Below are 22,829 nucleotides of genomic sequence, written 5' to 3' on the forward strand. Positions count from 1 at the left end.
TAACAGGTTAGTGTGCAGCCAGCTGCCTTTGATCTTTAGAGATGTCATAAACCCTGTTGTTATCCCTCCCTCGGTCTGTCCGGCCTGCGTCCACCCTCCAGCTCTCTCTGTCTCGTTCCATTGTTTCCTCTCCTCCCATGGGTGCAGGTGCTGTGTGACAGGCTGGTTTGGCCCCCGAGGGCCCCACCATGCCGTTTAATGATCTCAGCACAGCTTTTAAAGATGCTGTCTAACAGCACAACACAGCTGCTCCGTCATTAATCTGTGTACTGCCTTTTACCAAAGAGATGGATGAATCAGTTGGAGAGAAGAGAGATGGATGAATCAGTTGGAGAGAAGAGAGATGGATGAATCAGTTGGAGAGAAGAGAGATGGATGAATCAGTTGGAGAGAAGAGAGATGGATGAATCAGTTGGAGAGAAGAGAGATGGATGAATCAGTTGGAGAGAAGAGAGATGGATGAATCAGTTGGAGAGAAGAGAGATGGATGAATCAGTTGGAGAGAAGAGAGATGGATGAATTAGTTGGAGAGAAGAGAGATGGATGAATCAGTTGGAGAGAAGAGAGATGGATGAATCAGTTGGAGGAAGAGAGAGGGTAGGTGAATCAGTTGGAGAGAAGAGAGGGTAGGTGAATCAGTTGGAGGAAGAGAGAGGGTAGGTGAATCAGTTGGAGAGAAGAGAGGGTAGGTGAATCAGTTGGAGAGAAGAGAGGGTAGGTGAATCAGTTGGAGAGAAGAGAGGGTAGGTGAATCAGTTGGAGAGAAGAGAGGGTAGGTGAATCAGTTGGAGAGAAGAGAGGGTAGGTGAATCAGTTGGAGAGAAGAGAGGGTAGGTGAATCAGTTGGAGAGAAGAGAGGGTAGGTGAATCAGTTGGAGAGAAGAGAGGGTAGATGAATCAGTTGGAGAGAAGAGAGGGTAGGTGAATCAGTTGGAGGAAGAGAGAGGGTAGGTGAATCAGTTGGAGAAAAGAGAGGGTAGGTGAATCAGTTGGATAGAAGAGAGGGTAGGTGAATCAGTTGGAGAGAAGAGAGGGTAGGTGAATCAGTTGGAGAGAAGAGAGGGTAGGTGAATCAGTTGGAGAGAAGAGAGGGTAGGTGAATCAGTTGGAGAGAAGAGAGGGCAGGTGAATCAGTTGGAGAGCGATCCTTGAGTCCACAGCGATCCTTACCCTCTCTTCTCCTCACCCGAGTAGTTTTTCTTCTCTCTCTCTCCATCAGTCTACCTGATGGTGTGTCATTAGTCCATCCCTCTCTTTAAGACACTCCCTGTGTGCATCCCAACTTCAAATGGCTCCTTATGCCCTAAAGAGTGCCCTAAAGAGTGCCCTATAGGACCTGGTTAAAGTAGTGCATTAAATAGGGAGCCATTTGGGACACAGCCTTCCTGTCTTCCTGCTCTAGAATAGTGAACACTAATTGCAGACCAAGGAAGCAGCTTGTTTCCTCCTAATGACAGAGAAGGGAGCAACCAGGGGGTCTAACCCCAGACACTGGAGAGGCCCCAACACACACACACACACACACACACACACACACACACACACACACACACACACACACACACAGCACACAAACACAGATACATAAGGGGCCCTGCAGGTGTGTTCCCAGCTCTCAGCAGGTGATATAGTATTTAGCTGCTGTACAGGACGGACAGGCTCCCAGTAGTCTACTGTCTGTAGTGGTGAAATGGCTCCCAGTAGTCTACTGTCTATAGTGGTGAAATGGCTCCCAGTAGTCTACTGTCTGTAGTGGTGAAATGGCTCCCAGTAGTCTACTGTCTATAGTGGTGAAATGGCTCCCAGTAGTCTACTGTCTGTAGTGGTGAAATGGCTCCCAGTAGTCTACTGTCTGTAGTGGTGAAATGGCTCCCAGTAGTCTACTGTCTGTAGTGGTGAAATGGCTCCCAGTAGTCTACTGTCTATAGTGGTGAAATGGCTCCCAGTAGTCTACTGTCTGTAGTGGTGAAATGGCTCCCAGTAGTCTACTGTCTGTAGTGGTGAAATGGCTCCCAGTAGTCTACTGTCTATAGTGGTGAAATGGCTCCCAGTAGTCTACTGTCTATAGTGGTGAAATGGCTCCCAGTAGTCTACTGTCTGTAGTGGTGAAATGGCTCCCAGTAGTCTACTGTCTGTAGTGGTGAAATGGCTCCCAGTAGTCTGTCTGTAGTGGTGAAATGGCTCCCAGTAGTCTACTGTCTGTAGTGGTGAAATGGCTCCCAGTAGTCTACTGTCTATAGTGGTGAAATGGCTCCCAGTAGTCTACTGTCTATAGTGGTGAAATGGCTCCCAGTAGTCTACTGTCTATAGTGGTGAAATGGCTCCCAGTAGTCTACTGTCTGTAGTGGTGAAATGGCTCCCAGTAGTCTACTGTCTGTAGTGGTGAAATGGCTCCCAGTAGTCTACTGTCTGTAGTGGTGAAATGGCTCCCAGTAGTCTGTCTGTAGTGGTGAAATGGCTCCCAGTAGTCTACTGTCTGTAGTGGTGAAATGGCTCCCAGTAGTCTACTGTCTATAGTGGTGAAATGGCTCCCAGTAGTCTACTGTCTATAGTGGTGAAATGGCTCCCAGTAGTCTACTGTCTATAGTGGTGAAATGGCTCCCAGTAGTCTACTGTCTGTAGTGGTGAAATGGCTCCCAGTAGTCTACTGTCTGTAGTGGTGAAATGGCTCCCAGTAGTCTACTGTCTGTAGTGGTGAAATGGCTCCCAGTAGTCTACTGTCTATAGTGGTGAAATGGCTCCCAGTAGTCTACTGTCTGTAGTGGTGAAATGGCTCCCAGTAGTCTACTGTCTATAGTGGTGAAATGGCTCCCAGTAGTCTACTGTCTGTAGTGGTGAAATGGCTCCCAGTAGTCTACTGTCTGTAGTGGTGAAATGGCTCCCAGTAGTCTACTGTCTATAGTGGTGAAATGGCTCCCAGTAGTCTACTGTCTGTAGTGGTGAAATGGCTCCCAGTAGTCTACTGTCTGTAGTGGTGAAATGGCTCCCAGTAGTCTACTGTCTATAGTGGTGAAATGGCTCCCAGTAGTCTACTGTCTATAGTGGTGAAATGGCTCCCAGTAGTCTACTGTCTATAGTGGTGAAATGGCTCCCAGTAGTCTACTGTCTGTAGTGGTGAAATGGCTCCCAGTAGTCTACTGTCTGTAGTGGTGAAATGGCTCCCAGTAGTCTACTGTCTGTAGTGGTGAAATGGCTCCCAGTAGTCTACTGTCTATAGTGGTGAAATGGCTCCCAGTAGTCTACTGTCTGTAGTGGTGAAATGGCTCCCAGTAGTCTACTGTCTGTAGTGGTGAAATGGCTCCCAGTAGTCTACTGTCTGTAGTGGTGAAATGGCTCCCAGTAGTCTACTGTCTGTAGTGGTGAAATGGCTCCCAGTAGTCTACTGTCTGTAGTGGTGAAATGGCTCCCAGTAGTCTACTGTCTATAGTGGTGAAATGGCTCCCAGTAGTCTGTCTATAGTGGTGAAATGGCTCCCAGTAGTCTACTGTCTGTAGTGGTGAAATGGCTCCCAGTAGTCTACTGTCTATAGTGGTGAAATGGCTCCCAGTAGTCTACTGTCTATAGTGGTGAAATGGCTCCCAGTAGTCTACTGTCTATAGTGGTGAAATGGCTCCCAGTAGTCTACTGTCTGTAGTGGTGAAATGGCTCCCAGTAGTCTACTGTCTATAGTGGTGAAATGGCTCCCAGTAGTCTACTGTCTATAGTGGTGAAATGGCTCCCAGTAGTCTACTGTCTGTAGTGGTGAAATGGCTCCCAGTAGTCTACTGTCTATAGTGGTGAAATGGCTCCCAGTAGTCTACTGTCTGTAGTGGTGAAATGGCTCCCAGTAGTCTACTGTCTGTAGTGGTGAAATGGCTCCCAGTAGTCTACTGTCTATAGTGGTGAAATGGCTCCCAGTAGTCTACTGTCTATAGTGGTGAAATGGCTCCCAGTAGTCTACTGTCTATAGTGGTGAAATGGCTCCCAGTAGTCTGTCTGTAGTGGTGAAATGGCTCCCAGTAGTCTACTGTCTGTAGTGGTGAAATGGCTCCCAGTAGTCTACTGTCTGTAGTGGTGAAATGGCTCCCAGTAGTCTACTGTCTATAGTGGTGAAATGGCTCCCAGTAGTCTACTGTCTATAGTGGTGAAATGGCTCCCAGTAGTCTACTGTCTATAGTGGTGAAATGGCTCCCAGTAGTCTACTGTCTGTAGTGGTGAAATGGCTCCCAGTAGTCTACTGTCTGTAGTGGTGTTTTAGATGTTTTTGCCGATCTCTCCATAAGCCTGTAGTATTCTGTCGGCTTCTACAGGTCCACGTCCACTCGATGGTGTTCCTGTAGAACACTGTGAAGCAGCCCGACAGGATGCTCTCGATGGTGCTCCTGTAGAACACTGATGCAGCCCGACAGGATGCTCTCGATGGTGCTCCTGTAGAACACTGTGATGCAGCCCGACAGGATGCTCTCGATGGTGCTCCTGTAGAACACTGTGAAGCAGCCCGACAGGATGCTCTCGATGGTGCTCCTGTAGAACACTGTGATGCAGCCCGACAGGATGCTCTCGATGGTGCTCCTGTAGAACACTGTGAAGCAGCCCGACAGGATGCTCTCGATGGTGCTCCTGTAGAACACTGTGATGCAGCCCGACAGGATGCTCTCGATGGTGCTCCTGTAGAACACTGTGAAGCAGCCCGACAGGATGCTCTCGATGGTGCTCCTGTAGAACACTGTGATGCAGCCCGACAGGATGCTCTCGATGGTGCTCCTGTAGAACACTGTGAAGCAGCCCGACAGGATGCTCTCGATGGTGCTCCTGTAGAACACTGTGAAGCAGCCCGACAGGATGCTCTCGATGGTGCTCCTGTAGAACACTGTGATGCAGCCCGACAGGATGCTCTCGATGGTGTTCCTGTAGAACACTGAGGGCCCATCGTAGACAGGCCGAATTTCTTCAGCACCCTGAGGTTGAATAGTTGCTGTCTTCACTTCAGTGTCGGTGTGGTTCCACCATTTCAGCGTTTCCGACATGTGTACGCTGAGGAATGTGAAGTTGACTGTCTCCACGGAGGCACCGGTGATGAGTGGGGCCTGGTTCCTCCTGGTGTCCACAATCTGCTCAGTGTTCACGGAGAGGTGGTTTACCCAGCACCACGCCTTCAGAGGACCTACCTCCTCTCTGTAGGCCATCTTGTCGCTGTTGGTAATCAGGCTGACCCCCTCCCTCCCTCCCCCCTGTTTCTCTCTCCTCTCCTCCCCCTGTCTGTCAATCTCTCCCCACATCTCTCTCTCCTCCCTCCTCTCCAGCTGCCTGGTGTTCCACTCTGTAGCAGAACACTCAAACCAGCTGTTGGACTTTGTCATCTCTGATCAGATTAACAGAATGTATTCCACTTATAGGGTTTTGATTCGTTAAAAAAGAACTGGTGCTGTCGGATGTGGTTTCATGGTGTGTGTCCTGGCTGACTGCTCCATCTCTCCTGTAGGACCACAGCAATAAGGGACAGATTGTGGGCTATCATGAGCTTGACTTCCTAACCTGAACCTAACCGTGCTGTAACTTCTCTCCCGTAGGACCCCTTCCTAGCTGAGCTGCTCCACAGCAATAAGGAGCAGATTGTGGGCTATCATGAACATGACTCCCTGCTGGATCACAAGGAAGAGGAGGCTCTCAGCGAGGAGGACCGCAAAGCAGCCTGGGCCGAGTACGAGGCGGAGAAGAAGGTACAGTCAGACACTCTGAACAGCTTCTACCCCCAAGCCATGAAACTGCTAAATAGTTAGTCCGGGTAGCGATTTGGTTAACTATGTAACTGTCGGCATTGACCCTTTAAGCTTGCCCTTCGGCGCGGCTGGATTTTAGAGGCCCCCATCTTGGCCGTGTAGAGGTCATTTTAGAGGCCTCCACCTTGGCCGTGTAGAGGTCATTTTAGAGGCCTCCACCATGGCCGTGTAGAGGTCATTTTAGAGGCCTCCACCTTGGCCGTGTAGAGGCCATTTTAGAGGCCTCCACCTTGGCTGTGTAGAGGCCATTTTAGAGGCCTCCACCTTGGCCGTGTAGAGGCCGCCACCTTGGCCGTGTAGAGGCCATTTTAGAGACCGCCACCTTGGCCGTTTGAAGCCCATTTTAGAGGCCTCCACCTTGGCCGTTTGGAGCCCATTTTAGAGGCCTCCACCTTGGCTGTGTAGAGGCCATTTTAGAGGCCGCCACCTTGGCCGTGTAGAGGCCGCCACCGTGGCCGTGTAGAGTCCGCCACCGTGGCCGTGTAGAGTCCGCCACCGTGGCCGTGTAGAGTCCGCCACCGTGGACGTGTAGAGGCCGCCACCGTGGCCGTGTAGAGGCCGCCACCGTGGCCGTGTAGAGGCCGCCACCGTGGCCGTGTAGAGGCCGCCACCGTGGCCGTGTAGAGGCCATTTTAGAGGCCGCCACCTTGGCCGTTTGGAGCCCATTTTAGAGGCCGCCACCTTGGCCGTTTGGAGCCCATTTTAGAGGCCTCCACCTTGGCCGTGTAGAGACCATTTTAGAGGCCGCCACCGTGGCCGTGTAGAGGCCGCCACCGTGGCCGTGTAGAGGCCGCCACCGTGGCCGTGTAGAGGCCGCCACCGTGGCCGTGTAGAGGCCGCCACCGTGGCCGTGTAGAGACCATTTTAGAGGCCGCCACCGTGGCCGTGTAGAGGCCTCCACCTTGGCCGTGTAGAGGCCTCCACCTTGGCTGTGTAGAGGCCTCCACCTTGGCTGTGTAGAGGCCTCCACCGTGGCTGTGTAGAGGCCGCCACCGTGGCCGTGTAGAGGCCGCCACCGTGGACGTGTAGAGGCCGCCACCGTGGCCGTGTAGAGGCCGCCACCGTGGCCGTGTAGAGGCCGCCACCGTGGCCGTGTAGAGGCCGCCACCGTGGCCGTGTAGAGGCCGCCACCGTGGCCGTGTAGAGGCCGCCACCGTGGCCGTGTAGAGGCCATTTTAGAGGCCGCCACCTTGGCCGTTTGGAGCCCATTTTAGAGGCCGCCACCTTGGCCGTTTGGAGCCCATTTTAGAGGCCTCCACCTTGGCCGTGTAGAGACCATTTTAGAGGCCGCCACCGTGGCCGTGTAGAGGCCGCCACCGTGGCCGTGTAGAGGCCGCCACCGTGGCCGTGTAGAGGCCGCCACCGTGGCCGTGTAGAGGCCGCCACCGTGGCCGTGTAGAGGCCGCCACCGTGGCCGTGTAGAGGCCGCCACCGTGGCCGTGTAGAGGCCGCCACCGTGGCCGTGTAGAGGCCGCCACCTTGGCCGTGTAGAGGCCATTTTAGAGGCCGCCACCTTGGCCGTTTGGAGCCCATTTTAGAGGCCGCCACCTTGACCGTGTGGAGGCCATTTGAGAGGCCCCCATCTTGACCGTGTAGAGCCCCCCCAACTTGGCCGTGTGGAGCGCATTTTAGAGGCTACCATCTTGGCCGTGTGGAGCCCATTTTAGAGGCCCCCATCTTGGCCGTGTGGAGCCCATTTTAGAGGCCCCCATCTTGGCCGTGCGGTGAATTGTGTAACATTTAAGGCAATTTCCTGCAATTCTACAAAAATATATAATATATAAAATACACAATTCTCCATGGAGCTGAGGGAATGTTGCCCTTTTAAAGTGATTTTATTTATTATTATTTTATTTTGCACAAACACAAAATCAATACTGCTAAATTATTTGTTATTGGAATTTAAATTCTCCTTGAGTCTAGCTTTTATTTTGGTGATTGTTAGTTCTCAAAGATGATCTCATTGTTAAAAGGAACCACCAGCTTACACACAGTTGAAGTCGGAAGTTTACATACACCTTCGCCAAATATGTTTAAATTCAGTTTCACAATTCCTGACATTTAATCCTAGTAAAAATACCCTGTCTTAGGTCAGTTAGGATCACCACTTTAGTTTAAGAATGTGAAATGCCAGAATAATAGTAGAGAGAGTGATTTATTTAAGCTTTTATTTCTTTCATCACATTCCCAGTGGGTCAGAAGTTTACATACACTCAATTAATATTTGGTAGAATGGCCTTTAAATTGTTTAACTTGGGTCAAACTTTTCGGGTAGCCTTCCCACAATAAGTTGGGTGAATTTTGTCCCATTCCTCCTGACAGAGCTGGTGTAACTGAGTCAGGTTTGTAGGCCTCCTTGCTCGCCTCCCCCTTTTTCTTCCAAATATAATGATGGTCATTATGGCCAAACAGTTCTATTTTTGTTTCATCAGACCAGAGGACATTTCTCCAAAAAGTACCATCTTTGTCCCCATGTGCAGTTGCAAACCATAGTCTGTTTTTTTAATGGCGGGTTTGGAGCAGTGGCTTCTTCCTTGCTGAGCGGCCTTTCAGGTTATGTCAATACCAGACCAATTGTGCAAGTTCTCCCACTTAAAAAGATGAGAGGCCTGTAATTTTCATCATAGGTACACTTCAACTATGACAGACAAAATGGGGGGGGAAAATCCAGAAAATCACATTGTAGGATTTTTAATGAATTTATTTGCAAATTATGGTGGAAAATAAGTATTTGGTCAATAACAAAAGTGGATCTCAATACTTTGTTATACACCCTTTGTTGGCAATGACAGAGGTCAAACATTTTCTGCAAGTCTTCACAAGGTTTTCACACACTGTTGCTGGTATTTTGGCCCATTCCTCCATGCAGATCTCCTCTAGAGCAGTGATGTTTTGGGGCTGTTGCTGGGCAACACAGACTTTCAACTCCCTCCAAAGATTTTCTATGGGGTTGAGATCTGGAGACTGGCTAGGCTACTCCAGGACCTTGAAATGCTTCTTGCGAAGCCACTCCTTTGTTGCCCGGGCGGTGTGTTTGGGATCATTATCATGCTGAAAGACCCAGCCACGTTTCATCTTCAATGCCCTTGCTGATGGAAGGAGGTTTTCACTCAAAATCTCACGATCCATGGCCCCATTCATTCTTTCCTTTACACGGATCAGTCATCCTGGTCCCTTTGCAGAAAAACAGCCCCAAAGCATGATGTTTCAACCCCCATGCTTCACAGTAGGTATGGTGTTCTTTGGCTGCAACTCAGCATTCTTTGTCCTCCAAACACGACAAGTTGAGTTTTTACCAAAAAGTTATATTTTGGTTTCATCTGACCATATGACATTCTCCCAATCGTCTTCTGGATCATCCAAATGCTCTCTAGCAAACTTCAGACGGGCCTGGACATGTACTGGCTTAAGCAGGGGGACACGTTTGGCACTGCAGGATTTGAGTCCCTGGCGGTGTAGTGTGTTACTGATGGTAGGCTTTGTTACTTTGGTCCCAGCTCTCTGCAGGTCATTCACTAGGTCCCCCCGTGTGGTTCTGGGATTTTTGCTCACCGTTCTTGTGATCATTTTGACCCCACGGCGTGAGATTTTGCGTGGAGCCCCAGATCGAGGGAGATTACCAGTGGTCTTGTATGTCTTCCATTTCCTAATAATTGCTCCCACAGTTGATTTCTTCAAACCAAGCTGCTTACCTATTTCAGATTCAGTCTTCCCAGCCTGGTGCAGGTCTACAATTTTGTTTCTGGTGTCCTTTGACAGCTCTTTGGTCTTGGCCATAGTGGAGTTTGGAGTGTGACTGTTTGAGGTTGTGGACAGGTGTCTTTTATACTGATAACAAGTTCAAACAGGTGCCATTAATACAGGTAATGAGTGGAGGACAGAGGAGAACTTACAGGTCTGTGAGAGCCAGAAATCTTGCTTGTTTGTAGGTGACCAAATACTTATTTTCCACCATAATTTGCAAATAAATTCATTGAAAATCCTACAATGTGATTTTCTGGATTTTTCTCTTTCATTTTGTCTGTCATAGTTGAAGTGGACCTATGATGAACATTACAGGCCTCTCTCATCTTTTTAAGTGGGAGAACTTGCACAATTGGTGGCTGACTAAATACTTGTTCTCCCCACTGTAGATACTTTTGTATCTGTTTCCTCCAGCATCTTCACAAGGTCCTTTGCTGCTGTTCTGGGATTGATTTATTTACTCTTTTCACACCAAAGTACGTTCATCTCTAGGAGACAGAACGCGTCTCCTTCCTGAGCGTTATGATGGCTGTGTGGTCTCATGGTGTTTATACTTGCGTACTATTGTTTGTACAGATGAACGTGGTACCTTCAGGTGTTTGGAAATTAGTTCCAAGGATGAACCAGACTTGTGGAGGTCTACAATTTTTGGGGGCTGAAATCAGGTCTTGGCAGATTTCTTTTGATTTTCCCATGATGTCAAGCAAAGAGGCACTGAGTTTGAAGGTAGACCTTGAAATACATCCACAAATACACCTCCAATTGACTCAAATGATGTCAATTAGCCTATCAGGATCTTCTAAACCTGTGAAATCATTTTCTGGAATTTTCCAAGCTGTTTAAAGGCACAGTCAACTTAGTGTATGTAAACTTCTGACCCACTGGAATTGTGATACAGTGAATTATAAGTGAAATAATCTGTCTGTAAACAATTGTTGGAAAAATGACTTGTGTCATGCACAAAGTAGATGTCCTAACCGACTTGCCAAAACTATAGTTTGTTTACAAGAAATATGTGGTGGTTGAAAAATGAGTTTTAATGACTCCAACCTCAGACTTAACTGTCTCTTCTGTAGCCCTCTCTCTGTCTCTGTAGCCCTCTCTCTGTCTCTGTAGCCCTCTCTCTGTCTCTGTAGCTCTGTCTCTGTAGCTCTGTCTCTGTAGTCCTCTCTCTGTCTCTGTAGCCCTCTCTCTGTCTCTGTAGCCCTCTCTCTGTCTCTGTAGCCCTCTCTCTGTCTCTGTAGCCCTCTGTCTCTGTAGCCCTCTGTCTCTGTAGCCCTCTGTCTCTGTAGCCCTCTGTCTCTGTAGCCCTCTCTCTCTGTCTCTGTAGCCCTCTCTCTCTGTCTCTGTAGCCCTCTCTCTCTGTCTCTGTAGCCCTCTCTCTCTGTCTCTAGCCCTCTCTCTCTGTCTCTGTAGCCCTCTGTCTCTGTAGCCCTCTCTCTCTGTCTCTGTAGCTCTCTGTCTCTGTAGCCCTCTCTGTCTCTGTAGCCCTGTCTCTGTAGCCCTGTCTCTGTCTCTGTAGCCCTCTCTCTCTGTCTCTATAGCCCTCTCTCTCTGTCTCTGTAGCCCTCTCTCTCTGTCTCTGTAGCCCTCTGTCTCTGTAGCCCTCTGTCTCTGTAGCCCTCTGTCTCTGTAGCCCTCTCTGTCTCTGTAGCCCTGTCTCTGTCTCTGTAGCCCCCTGTCTCTGTCTCTGTAGCCCTCTCTCTCTGTCTCTGTAGCCCTGTCTCTGTCTCTGTAGCCCTCTCTCTCTGTCGCTGTAGCCCTCTCTCTCTGTCTCTGTAGCTCTCTGTCTCTGTAGCCCTGTCTCTGTCTCTGTAGCCCTCTCTCTCTGTCTCTGTAGCCCTCTCTGTCTCTGTAGCCCTGTCTCTGTCTCTGTAGCCCTGTCTCTGTCTCTGTAGCCCTCTCTCTCTGTCTCTGTAGCCCTCTCTCTCTGTCTCTGTAGCCCTCTCTCTCTGTCTCTGTAGCCCTCTCTCTCTGTCTCTGTAGCCCTCTCTCTCTGTCTCTGTAGCCCTGTCTCTGTCTCTGTAGCCCTCTGTCTCTGTAGCCCTCTCTCTCTGTCTCTGTAGCCCTCTCTGTCTGTCTCTGTAGCCCTCTCTGTCTGTCTCTGTAGCCCTCTCTGTCTGTCTCTGTAGCCCTCTCTGTCTGTCTCTGTAGCCCTCTCTCTCTGTCTCTGTAGCCCTCTCTCTCTGTCTCTGTAGCCCTCTCTCTCTGTCTCTGTAGCCCCTCTCTCTGTCTCTGTAGCCCCCTCTCTCTGTCTCTAGCCCTCTCTCTGTCTCTAGCCCTCTCTCTCTGTCTCTGTAGCCCTCTCTCTCTGTCTCTGTAGCCCTCTCTCTCTGTCTCTGTAGCCCTCTCTCTCTGTCTCTGTAGCCCTCTGTCTCTGTAGCCCTCTGTCTCTGTAGCCCTCTGTCTCTGTAGCCCTCTGTCTCTGTAGCCCTCTCTCTCTGTCTCTGTAGCCCTCTGTCTGTCTCTGTAGCCCTGTCTCTGTCTCTGTAGCCCTGTCTCTGTCTCTGTAGCCATCTGTCTCTGTAGCCCTCTGTCTCTGTAGCCCTCTGTCTCTGTAGCCCTCTCTGTCTGTCTCTGTAGCTCTCTGTCTCTGTAGCCCTCTCTCTGTCTCTGTAGCCCTCTCTCTCTGTCTCTGTAGCCATCTCTCTCTGTCTCTGTAGCCCTCTCTCTCTGTCTCTGTAGCCCTGTCTCTGTCTCTGTAGCCCTGTCTCTGTCTCTGTAGCCCTCTCTCTCTGTCTCTGTAGCCCTCTCTCTCTGTCTCTGTAGCCCTGTCTCTGTCTCTGTAGCCCTGTCTCTGTCTCTGTAGCCCTGTCTCTGTCTCTGTAGCCCTGTCTCTGTCTCTGTAGCCCTCTGTCTCTGTAGCCCTCTGTCTCTGTCTCTGTAGCCCTCTCTGTCTGTCTCTGTAGCCCTCTCTGTCTGTCTCTGTAGCCCTCTCTGTCTGTCTCTGTAGCCCTCTCTCTCTGTCTCTGTAGCCCTCTCTCTCTGTCTCTGTAGCCCTCTCTCTCTGTCTCTGTAGCCCTCTGTCTCTGTAGCCCTCTCTCTCTGTCTCTAGCCCTCTCTCTCTGTCTCTGTAGCCCTCTCTCTCTGTCTCTGTAGCCCTCTCTCTGTCTCTGTAGCCCCTCTCTCTGTCTCTGTAGCCCTCTCTCTCTGTCTCTGTAGCCCCTCTCTCTGTCTCTGTAGCCCTCTGTCTCTGTAGCCCTCTCTCTCTGTCTCTGTAGCCCTCTGTCTCTGTAGCCCTCTCTGTCTGTCTCTGTAGCCCTCTCTGTCTGTCTCTGTAGCCCTCTCTGTCTGTCTCTGTAGCCCTCTCTGTCTGTCTCTGTAGCCCTCTCTGTCTGTCTCTGTAGCCCTCTCTGTCTGTCTCTGTAGCCCTCTCTCTCTGTCTCTGTAGCCCTCTCTCTCTGTCTCTGTAGCCCTCTCTCTCTGTCTCTGTAGCCCTCTCTCTCTGTCTCTAGCCCTCTCTCTCTGTCTCTAGCCCTCTCTCTCTGTCTCTGTAGCCCTCTCTCTCTGTCTCTGTAGCCCTCTCTCTCTGTCTCTGTAGCCCTCTCTCTCTGTCTCTGTAGCCCTCTCTCTCTGTCTCTGTAGCCCTCTGTCTCTGTAGCCCTCTGTCTCTGTAGCCCTCTGTCTCTGTAGCCCTCTGTCTCTGTAGCCCTCTCTCTCTGTCTCTGTAGCCCTCTGTCTGTCTCTGTAGCCCTGTCTCTGTCTCTGTAGCCCTGTCTCTGTCTCTGTAGCCATCTGTCTCTGTAGCCCTCTGTCTCTGTAGCCCTCTGTCTCTGTAGCCCTCTGTCTCTGTAGCCCTCTCTGTCTGTCTCTGTAGCTCTCTGTCTCTGTAGCCCTCTCTCTGTCTCTGTAGCCCTCTCTCTCTGTCTCTGTAGCCATCTCTCTCTGTCTCTGTAGCCCTCTCTCTCTGTCTCTGTAGCCCTGTCTCTGTCTCTGTAGCCCTGTCTCTGTCTCTGTAGCCCTCTCTCTCTGTCTCTGTAGCCCTCTCTCTCTGTCTCTGTAGCCCTGTCTCTGTCTCTGTAGCCCTGTCTCTGTCTCTGTAGCCCTCTGTCTCTGTAGCCCTCTGTCTCTGTCTCTGTAGCCCTCTGTCTCTGTAGCCCTCTCTGTCTGTCTCTGTAGCCCTCTCTGTCTGTCTCTGTAGCCCTCTCTCTCTGTCTCTGTAGCCCTCTCTCTCTGTCTCTGTAGCCCTCTCTCTCTGTCTCTGTAGCCCTCTGTCTCTGTAGCCCTCTGTCTCTGTAGCCCTCTCTCTCTGTCTCTGTAGCCCTCTCTCTCTGTCTCTAGCCCTCTCTCTCTGTCTCTAGCCCTCTCTCTCTGTCTCTAGCCCTCTCTCTCTGTCTCTGTAGCCCTCTCTCTCTGTCTCTGTAGCCCTCTGTCTCTGTAGCCCTCTGTCTCTGTAGCCCTCTCTCTCTGTCTCTGTAGCCCTCTGTCTGTCTCTGTAGCCCTGTCTCTGTCTCTGTAGCCCTGTCTCTGTCTCTGTAGCCCTCTCTCTCTCTGTAGCCCTCTCTCTCTGTCTCTGTAGCCCTCTGTCTCTGTAGCCCTCTGTCTCTGTAGCCCTCTCTCTGTCTCTGTAGCCCTCTCTCTGTCTCTGTAGCCCTGTCTCTGTCTCTGTAGCCCTCTGTCTCTGTAGCCCTCTGTCTCTGTAGCCCTCTGTCTCTGTAGCCCTCTGTCTCTGTAGCCCTCTCTGTCTGTCTCTGTAGCCCTCTCTGTCTGTCTCTGTAGCCCTCTCTCTCTGTCTCTGTAGCCCTCTCTCTCTGTCTCTGTAGCCCTCTGTCTCTGTAGCCCTCTCTCTCTGTCTCTGTAGCCCTCTCTCTCTGTCTCTGTAGCCCTCTCTCTCTGTCTCTGTAGCCCTCTCTCTCTGTAGCCCTCTCTCTCTGTCTCTGTAGCCCTCTGTCTCTGTAGCCCTCTCTCTCTGTCTCTGTAGCCCTCTCTCTCTGTCTCTGTAGCCCTCTCTCTCTGTAGCCCTCTCTCTCTGTCTCTGTAGCCCTCTGTCTCTGTAGCCCTCTCTCTCTGTCTCTGTAGCCCTCTCTCTCTGTCTCTGTAGCCCTCTCTCTCTGTCTCTGTAGCCCTCTCTCTCTGTCTCTAGCCCTCTCTCTCTGTCTCTAGCCCTCTCTCTCTGTCTCTAGCCCTCTCTCTCTGTCTCTAGCCCTCTCTCTCTGTCTCTGTAGCCCTCTGTCTCTGTAGCCCTCTGTCTCTGTAGCCCTCTGTCTCTGTAGCCCTCTCTCTCTGTCTCTGTAGCCCTCTCTCTCTGTCTCTGTAGCCCTCTCTCTCTGTAGCCCTCTCTCTCTGTCTCTGTAGCCCTCTGTCTCTGTAGCCCTCTCTCTCTGTTGCCCTCTGTCTCTGTAGCCCTCTGTCTCTGTAGCCCTCTGTCTCTGTAGCCCTCTGTCTCTGTAGCCCTCTGTCTCTGTAGCCCTCTGTCTCTGTAGCCCTCTGTCTCTGTAGCCCTCTCTCTCTGTAGCCCTCTCTCTCTGTAGCCCTCTCTCTCTGTAGCCCTCTCTCTCTGTAGCCCTCTGTCTCTGTAGCCCTCTCTCTCTGTCTCTGTAGCCCTCTCTCTCTGTCTCTGTAGCCCTCTCTCTCTGTCTCTGTCCCAGGGTCTGTCTCTATAACCCTCTATAACGGTCTCTGTCCCAGGGTCTGTCTCTATAAACCTCTGTCTCTGTCCCAGGGTCTGTCTCTGCGTGTGAACCATGGAGCGTACGGAGGACAGATGGACATGGGAGGAGCTAACAGCTACTTCCCCTTCAACGTTGCCGCACTGGCCTCTATGTCCAACCCTCAGCTGGAGGTACCAGTCACACACACACACACACACACACACACACTGCCTGTCACACACACACATACTGCCCTGTCACAGACGCACTCGCCCAGCCACGAGTCCTGCATCTCAGACCCGGCTGCGAATTGACCAAATTATATGTTCCTCACACACACAGGTTGGTGGCCCTGTCATGACCCAGTACTTTAAATTGGGGTTCTAGATTTAACCCAGTACTTTAAATTGGGGTTCTAGATTTAACCCAGGACTCTAAATTGGGGTTCTAGATTTAACCCAGGACTCTTAAATTGGGGTTCTAGATTTAACCCAGTACTCTTAAATTGGGGTTCTAGATTTAACCCAGGACTCTAAATTGGGGTTCTAGATTTAACCCAGGACTCTTAAAATGGGGTTCTAGATTTATTTTTAACTTTTGCATCTTTTTTCTACGATTGTAGGAGTTGATCAACCAGGGCCGTCAGAAGGTGATGGAAGCCACCAACGCTCTCAAGTTCCTCCCCAGAGAATCTCTAGAGGACACCATCGGGAGAGTGGTGAGTGGAGGGGGCAGAGGGACAACCTAATATAATCTAACTCGATAATCTCTCGAAGACACCATCAGGAGGGGTGGAGGGACAATTTAATATAATCTAACTAGATAATCTCTAGAAGACACCATCAGGAGGGGCAGAGGGACAACCTAATATAATCTAACTAGATAATCTCTCGAAGACACCATCAGGAGGGGTGGAGGGATAATCTAACTAGATAATCTCTTGACGACACCATCAGGAGGGGTGGAGGGAAAATCTAATATAATCTAACTAGATAATCTCTAGAAGACACCATCAGGAGAGGTGGAGGGACAACCTAATATAATCTAACTAGATAATCTCTAGAAGACACCATCAGGAGGGGTGGAGGGATAATCTAACTAGATAATCTCTAGACGACACCATCAGGAGGGGTGGAGGGAAAATCTAACTAGATAATCTCTAGAAGACACCATCAGGAGGGGTGGAGGGATAATCTAACTAGATAATCTCTAGACGACACCATCAGGAGGGGTGGAGGGAAAATCTAACTAGATAATCTCTAGAAGACACCATCAGGAGGGGTGGAGGGATAATCTAACTAGAGACGACACCATCAGGAGGGGTGGAGGGAAAATCTAACTAGATAATCTCTAGAAGACACCATCAGGAGGGGTGGAGGGATAATCTAATATAATCTAACTAGATAATCTCTAGAAGACACCATCAGGAGAGATAATCTCTAGAAGACACCATCAGGAGGGATAATCTCTAGAAGACACCATCAGGAGGGGTGGAGGGATAATCTAATATAATCTAACTAGATAATCTCTAGAAGACACCATCAGGAGGGGTGGAGGGATAATCTAACTAGATAATCTCTAGACGACACCATCAGGAGGGATGGAGGGATAATCTAATATAATCTAACTAGATAATCTCTAGAAGACACCATCAGGAGGGGTGGAGGGATAATCTAATATAATCTAACTAGATAATCTCTAGAAGACATCATCAGGAGGGGTGGAGGGATAATCTAATCTAATATAATCTAACTAGATAATCTCTAGAAGACACCATCAGGAGAGGTGGAGGGATAATCTAATATAATCTAACTAGATAATCTCTAGAAGACACCATCAGGAGAGGTGGAGGGATAATCTAATATAATCTAACTAGATAATCTCTAGAAGACACCATCAGGAGGGGTGGAGGGATAATCTAACTAGATAATCTCTAGACGACACCATCAGGAGGGGTGGAGGGATAATCTAACTAGATAATCTTTAGAAGACACCATCAGGGGGGTGGACTGAATGGGTGCTGCAGTCCTTCTCACCATCACTGAAGTTGTCTGTCAGAACAGTGTGTGACCAGTCTCCTCCTCTCTTCTCCAGTGGAAGGAGAACCCAGCCCTAACGGAGTCCCAGGTCCAGGCCATGGCTCTGGGGAGACAGGCCAGTGTAGAGATGGAGCTCAAACGAAGAGAAGCTGTCTACAGAGACGTCCTCAACAAGCAACAGACTGTAAGATCACAACTTCTAACCTGACACGACCTAACACCACATGATACAAGCTAGCACGACCTAGCAGGACCCAACACGACATGATACAAGCTAGCACGACCTAGCAGGACCTAGCACGACATGATACAAGCTAGCACGACCTAGCAGGACCTAACACGACATGATACAAGCTTGCAGGACCTAACACGACATGATACAAGCTAGCAGGACCTAACACGACATGATACAAGCTTGCACGACCTAGCAGGACCTAACACGACATGATACAAGCTAGCACGACCTAGCAGGACCTAACACCACATGATACAAGCTAGCACGACCTAGCAGGACCTAACACGACATGATACAAGCTAGCACGACCTAGCAGGACCTAACACGACATGATACAAGCTAGCACGACCTAGCAGGACCTAACACCACATGATACAAGCTAGCACGACCTAGCAGGACCTAGCACGACATGATACAAGCTAGCACGACCTAGCAGGACCTAACACCACATGATACAAGCTAGCACGACCTAGCAGGACCTAACACGACATGATACAAGCTAGCAGGACCTAGCACGACCTAGCAGGACCTAACACGACATGATACAAGCTAGCAGGACCTAGCACGACCTAGCAGGACCTAACACGACATGATACAAGCTAGCACGACCTAGCAGGACCTAACACGACATGATACAAGCTAGCACGACCGAGCAGGACCTAACACGACATGATACAAGCTAGCACAACCTAGCAGGACCTAACACCACATGATACAAGCTAGCACGACCTAGCAGGACCTAACACCACATGATACAAGCTAGCACGACCTAGCAGGACCTAGCACGACATGATACAAGCTAGCACGACCTAGCAGGACCTAACACCACATGATACAAGCTAGCACGACCTAGCAGGACCTAGCACGACATGATACAAGCTAGCACGACCTAGCAGGACCTAACACCACATGATACAAGCTAGCACGACCTAGCACGACATGATACAAGCTAGCACGACCTAGCAGGACCTAACACGACATGATACAAGCTAGCACGACATGATACAAGCTAGCACGACCGAGCAGGACCTAACACGACATGATACAAGCTAGCACGACCTAGCAGGACCTAACACGACAAGATACAAGCTAGCACGACCTAGCAGGACCTGACATGATACAAGCTAGCAGGACCTAGCACGACCTAGCAGGACCTAACACGACATGATACAAGCTAGCAGGACCTAGCACGACCTAGCAGGACCTAACACGACATGATACAAGCTAGCACGACCTAGCAGGACCTAACACGACATGATACAAGCTAGCACGACCGAGCAGGACCTAACACGACATGATACAAGCTAGCACAACCTAGCAGGACCTAACACGACCTGATACAAGCTAGCACGACCTAGCAGGACCTAACACGACATGATACAAGCTAGCACGACCGAGCAGGACCTAACACCACATGATACAAGCTAGCACGACCGAGCAGGACCTAACACGACAAGATACAAGCTTGCACGACCTAGCAGGACCTAACACGACATGATACAAGCTAGCAGGACCTAGCAGGACCTAACACGACATGATACAAGCTTGCACGACCTAGCAGGACCTAACACGACATGATACAAGCTAGCACGACCTAGCAGGACCTAACACGACATGATACAAGCTAGCAGGACCTAACACGACATGATACAAGCTTGCACGACCTAGCAGGACCTAACACGACATGATACAAGCTAGCAGGACCTAGCACGACCGAGCAGGACCTAACACGACAAGATACAAGCTTGCACGACCTAGCAGGACCTAACACGACATGATCCTTCTCATCCCCCCCCCCCCCCTCCCCTTAAATGATTTAGATGCACTATTGTAAAGTGGCTGTTCCACTGATGTCAGAAGGTGAATTCACCAATTTGTAAGTCGCTCTGGATAAGAGCGTCTGCTAAATGACTTAAATGTAATGTAAATGTAATGTAATACAAGCTAGCAGGACCTAGCACGACCTAGCAGGACCTAACACGACATGATACAAGCTAGCAGGACCTAGCAGGACCTAACACGACATGATACAAGCTTGCATGACCTAGCAGGACCTAACACGACATGATACAAGCTAGCAGGACCTAACACGACATGATACAAGCTTGCACGACCTAGCAGGACCTAACACGACATGATACAAGCTAGCAGGACCTAGCACGACCTAGCAGGACCTAACACGACATGATACAAGCTAGCACGACCGAGCAGGACCTAACACCACACGATACAAGCTAGCACGACCGAGCAGGACCTAACACGACAAGATACAAGCTTGCACGACCGAGCAGGACCTAACACGACATGATACAAGCTAGCAGGACCTAGCACGACCTAGCAGGACCTAACACAACATGATACAAGCTAGCAGGACCTAGCAGGACCTAACACGACATGATACAAGCTAGCACGACCTAGCAGGACCTAACACCACATGATACAAGCTAGCACGACCTAGCAGGACCTAACACGACATGATACAAGCTAGCACGACCGAGCAGGACCTAACACGACATGATACAAGCTAGCAGGACCTAGCACGACCTAACACGACATGATACAAGCCAGCACAACCTAGCAGGACCTAGCACGACATAATACAAGCTAGCACGACCTAACATGACACAAGCTAGCACGAAGAAGTCCTAACCTCTCTCTCTCTCCATCTGTCTCTCTCTGATGGAACCTGAAGTCCTAACCTCTCTCTCTCTCCATCTGTCTCTCTCTGATGGAACCTGAAGTCCTGACCTCTCTCTGCCTCCACAGCTAATGATGTACGTTCAGAAGGTGATCACCAACAGGAAGGTGAGAGAGCAGCAGATGGCCATGGCCAACCAGGCCCAGCTGATGAGCCAGATGAACGGCATGCTGGGAGCTGGAGGGATGAGCCAGATGGAACTCTTGGGGTTGTACCAACAGCTGGGGGCGCTACAGGGTCATCCCACCCACCCCTCCATGGGCGGCAAGAACCCCGGCCCCTCCAAGGGCAACCTGTAAGGGGAGGGGGACCCAGGGCTTGCTCCACATAGTCCCCTATCTATTCTCTACATAGTGCACTATCCACTTCATATTGGCTCTGGTCAAAAGTAGTGCACTATTTAGGCAATAGGGTATCATTTGGGACTCAGACCCACTCACTGCCCCCTCACTGTCTCACTCAGTAGGTTGCTCCCTAATGCTGCTCCGTCTCCTATGTAATGCACTAGATGGAGCCCAGATCCCTAGGGTTTTGGTTAGAGGTAGTGCACTATGTAGGGGATAGGGGCGGGATCTGGGACGTTGCCCGCTGTCTTACAACCCTCCTTCACTGGGGAGGTGTGACGACACAGAGAGAAGGGTCTCGGAGCCCCTCACCACTCCCTCCAGCTCTCCTGTCTCCTGAAGCAGGGAATGACATGACTTGTATAGGGACTATATGAAGGCGTTTTAGAAATGTCATTTGAAATTCTGTATATACCGCCTTAATGTTATTCAACTTCTCTTCTGTCTTCAGTTTTCATGTATTTAAAATAACGTAAGGAAAGGGAAATGTTTTGTCCTTTTACTCATTACGTTATTCTTTCCCCTTATAGAAGGGTTGTTTAATGAATTGATTATTCTGTACGTTGTGTTTTGATACAGTTTTAATGAATGCCTGTCTATCTAAAGAACCCCCAGAGGGAGACCATAGTGCTGACAGGACTGTTTTAGGATATTAAACATCTCGATTATTAGATCCCCTATAGAACCCTCCCTCTACCAAGACACAGACATGCAGACAGACAGATACGCAGACAGACAGATACGCAGACAGACAGATACGCAGACAGACAGACACGCAGACAGACAGACACGCAGACAGACAGATACGCAGACAGACAGGACACGCAGACAGACAGACACGCAGGCAGACAGACGCAGGCAGGCAGACAGACGCAGGCAGACAGACAGACAGACGCAGGCAGACAGACAGACGCAGGCAGACAGACAGACAGACACACGCAGGCAGACAGACACACGCAGGCAGACAGACACACGCAGGCAGACAGACAGACAGACAGACAGACGCAGGCAGACAGACAGACGCAGGCAGACAGACAGACGCAGGCAGACAGACAGACGCAGGCAGACAGACAGACGCAGGCAGACACAGACAGACAGACACAGGCAGGCATCCAGACAGACACGCAGGCAGACACAGACAGACAGACACAGGCAGGCATCCAGACAGACACGCAGGCAGACAGACACGCAGGCAGAAAGACAGACACGCAGGCAGGCCGAAAGACAGACACGCAGGCAGGCCGGCAGACAGACACGCAGGCAGACATGCAGACAGACTCACAGGCTGGCAGACAGACAGACAGACACGCAGGCAGACATGCAGACAGACTCACAGGCTGGCAGACAGACAGACAGACACGCAGACAGACAAGCAGACAGACAGACAGACACGCAGACAGACAAGCAGACAGACAGACACGGAGACAGACAGACAGGCAGGCAGGCAGACAGGCAGAAAGATGTGCTGGTGTTGTAAAACTCTTTGGGAGATTCTGATGCATAGCCATGACAAAACAAAATGAGGGCATTAATTCCATTTCCTAAAGTTTTGTGTAAATTAAATTTGAGAATGATTTTTCTAGCTTGTAGCCCTTAATATTTCCACTATTTGTCTCATGGTTATTATAATGGTAATATGGAATGCTCTCGTGATGTTTTAAACAAACTGTCCCCATCCCTCTCCCCTCACTCACTTCCCCGGGACTCTCTCTCTCTCTCTCTCTTTGTAAAGCTCATGCTCTTGTTGTCAAGTTGTTGCCTAGCGTAGCTCCATATCCCAGGGTGCTGTTCATCCTTCCCTTTCTGTTCCACTTGTTGCATCCTAATCCAACCCTGGTACAGGACGGGGTCGACAGGTCGACAGGAGGTTGTCTGACCTGGTCGACGGGGGGCAGGGTTCCTCCGTTTGCACAATAAGCTGTATTTCTGAAATGCCGCCCTCCAGAAAGTCCTTCTCGTGTTTAGCAACACCAGCTAGGTTTTTTGTTGCCATTCATTGATTGATCTGAACTGCTACTATCTTGATAAGTATTTAATATAACATTTAATAAAGTGACCAAAAGGGTGACCACCTTTTAGTTTTTGTGGCGTTTCTTTCACTGACTAGACCACGGGGAATACCGACTAGACCACGGGGAACACAGACTAGACCACGGGGAATACCGACTAGACCACGGGGAATACAGACTAGACCACGGGGAATACCGACTAGACCACGGGGAATACCGACTAGACCACGGGGAATACCGACTAGACCACGGGGAATACAGACTAGACCACGGGGAATACCGACTAGACCACGGGGAACACCGACTAGACCACGGGGAACACCGACCGGGGAACAGACTAGACCCACGGGGAATACCGACTAGACCACGGGGAATACCGACTAGACCACGGGGAATACCGACTAGACCAC

The 22,829-nt window shown here is 50.2% G+C and overlaps 1 protein-coding gene across 5 annotated transcripts in view; it reads left to right on the forward strand.

Annotated features, from left to right (window-relative positions):
- Nucleotides 1-22,478, forward strand: part of LOC135526811 (transcriptional regulator ATRX-like) — a 117,933-nt gene extending 95,455 nt beyond the window's left edge. For 4 of the 5 annotated variants that reach the window (XM_064955483.1, XM_064955484.1, XM_064955485.1 and 1 more), the window contains 5 exons: nucleotides 5,550-5,699; nucleotides 15,166-15,285; nucleotides 15,717-15,812; nucleotides 17,189-17,317; nucleotides 20,135-22,478. In XM_064955483.1, the coding sequence (XP_064811555.1) occupies nucleotides 5,550-5,699; nucleotides 15,166-15,285; nucleotides 15,717-15,812; nucleotides 17,189-17,317; nucleotides 20,135-20,365 (726 nt within the window). In that variant the 3' untranslated portion in view covers nucleotides 20,366-22,478. The remainder of the gene's footprint in view (nucleotides 1-5,549; nucleotides 5,700-15,165; nucleotides 15,286-15,716; nucleotides 15,813-17,188; nucleotides 17,318-20,134) is intronic. The other variant, XR_010453356.1, reaches the window with a different exon arrangement.
- Nucleotides 22,479-22,829: the final 351 nt, after the last annotated feature.

This window comes from Oncorhynchus masou, chromosome 32 (assembly GCF_036934945.1).
Source record: "Oncorhynchus masou masou isolate Uvic2021 chromosome 32, UVic_Omas_1.1, whole genome shotgun sequence".
Lineage (NCBI taxonomy): Eukaryota > Metazoa > Chordata > Actinopteri > Salmoniformes > Salmonidae > Oncorhynchus > Oncorhynchus masou.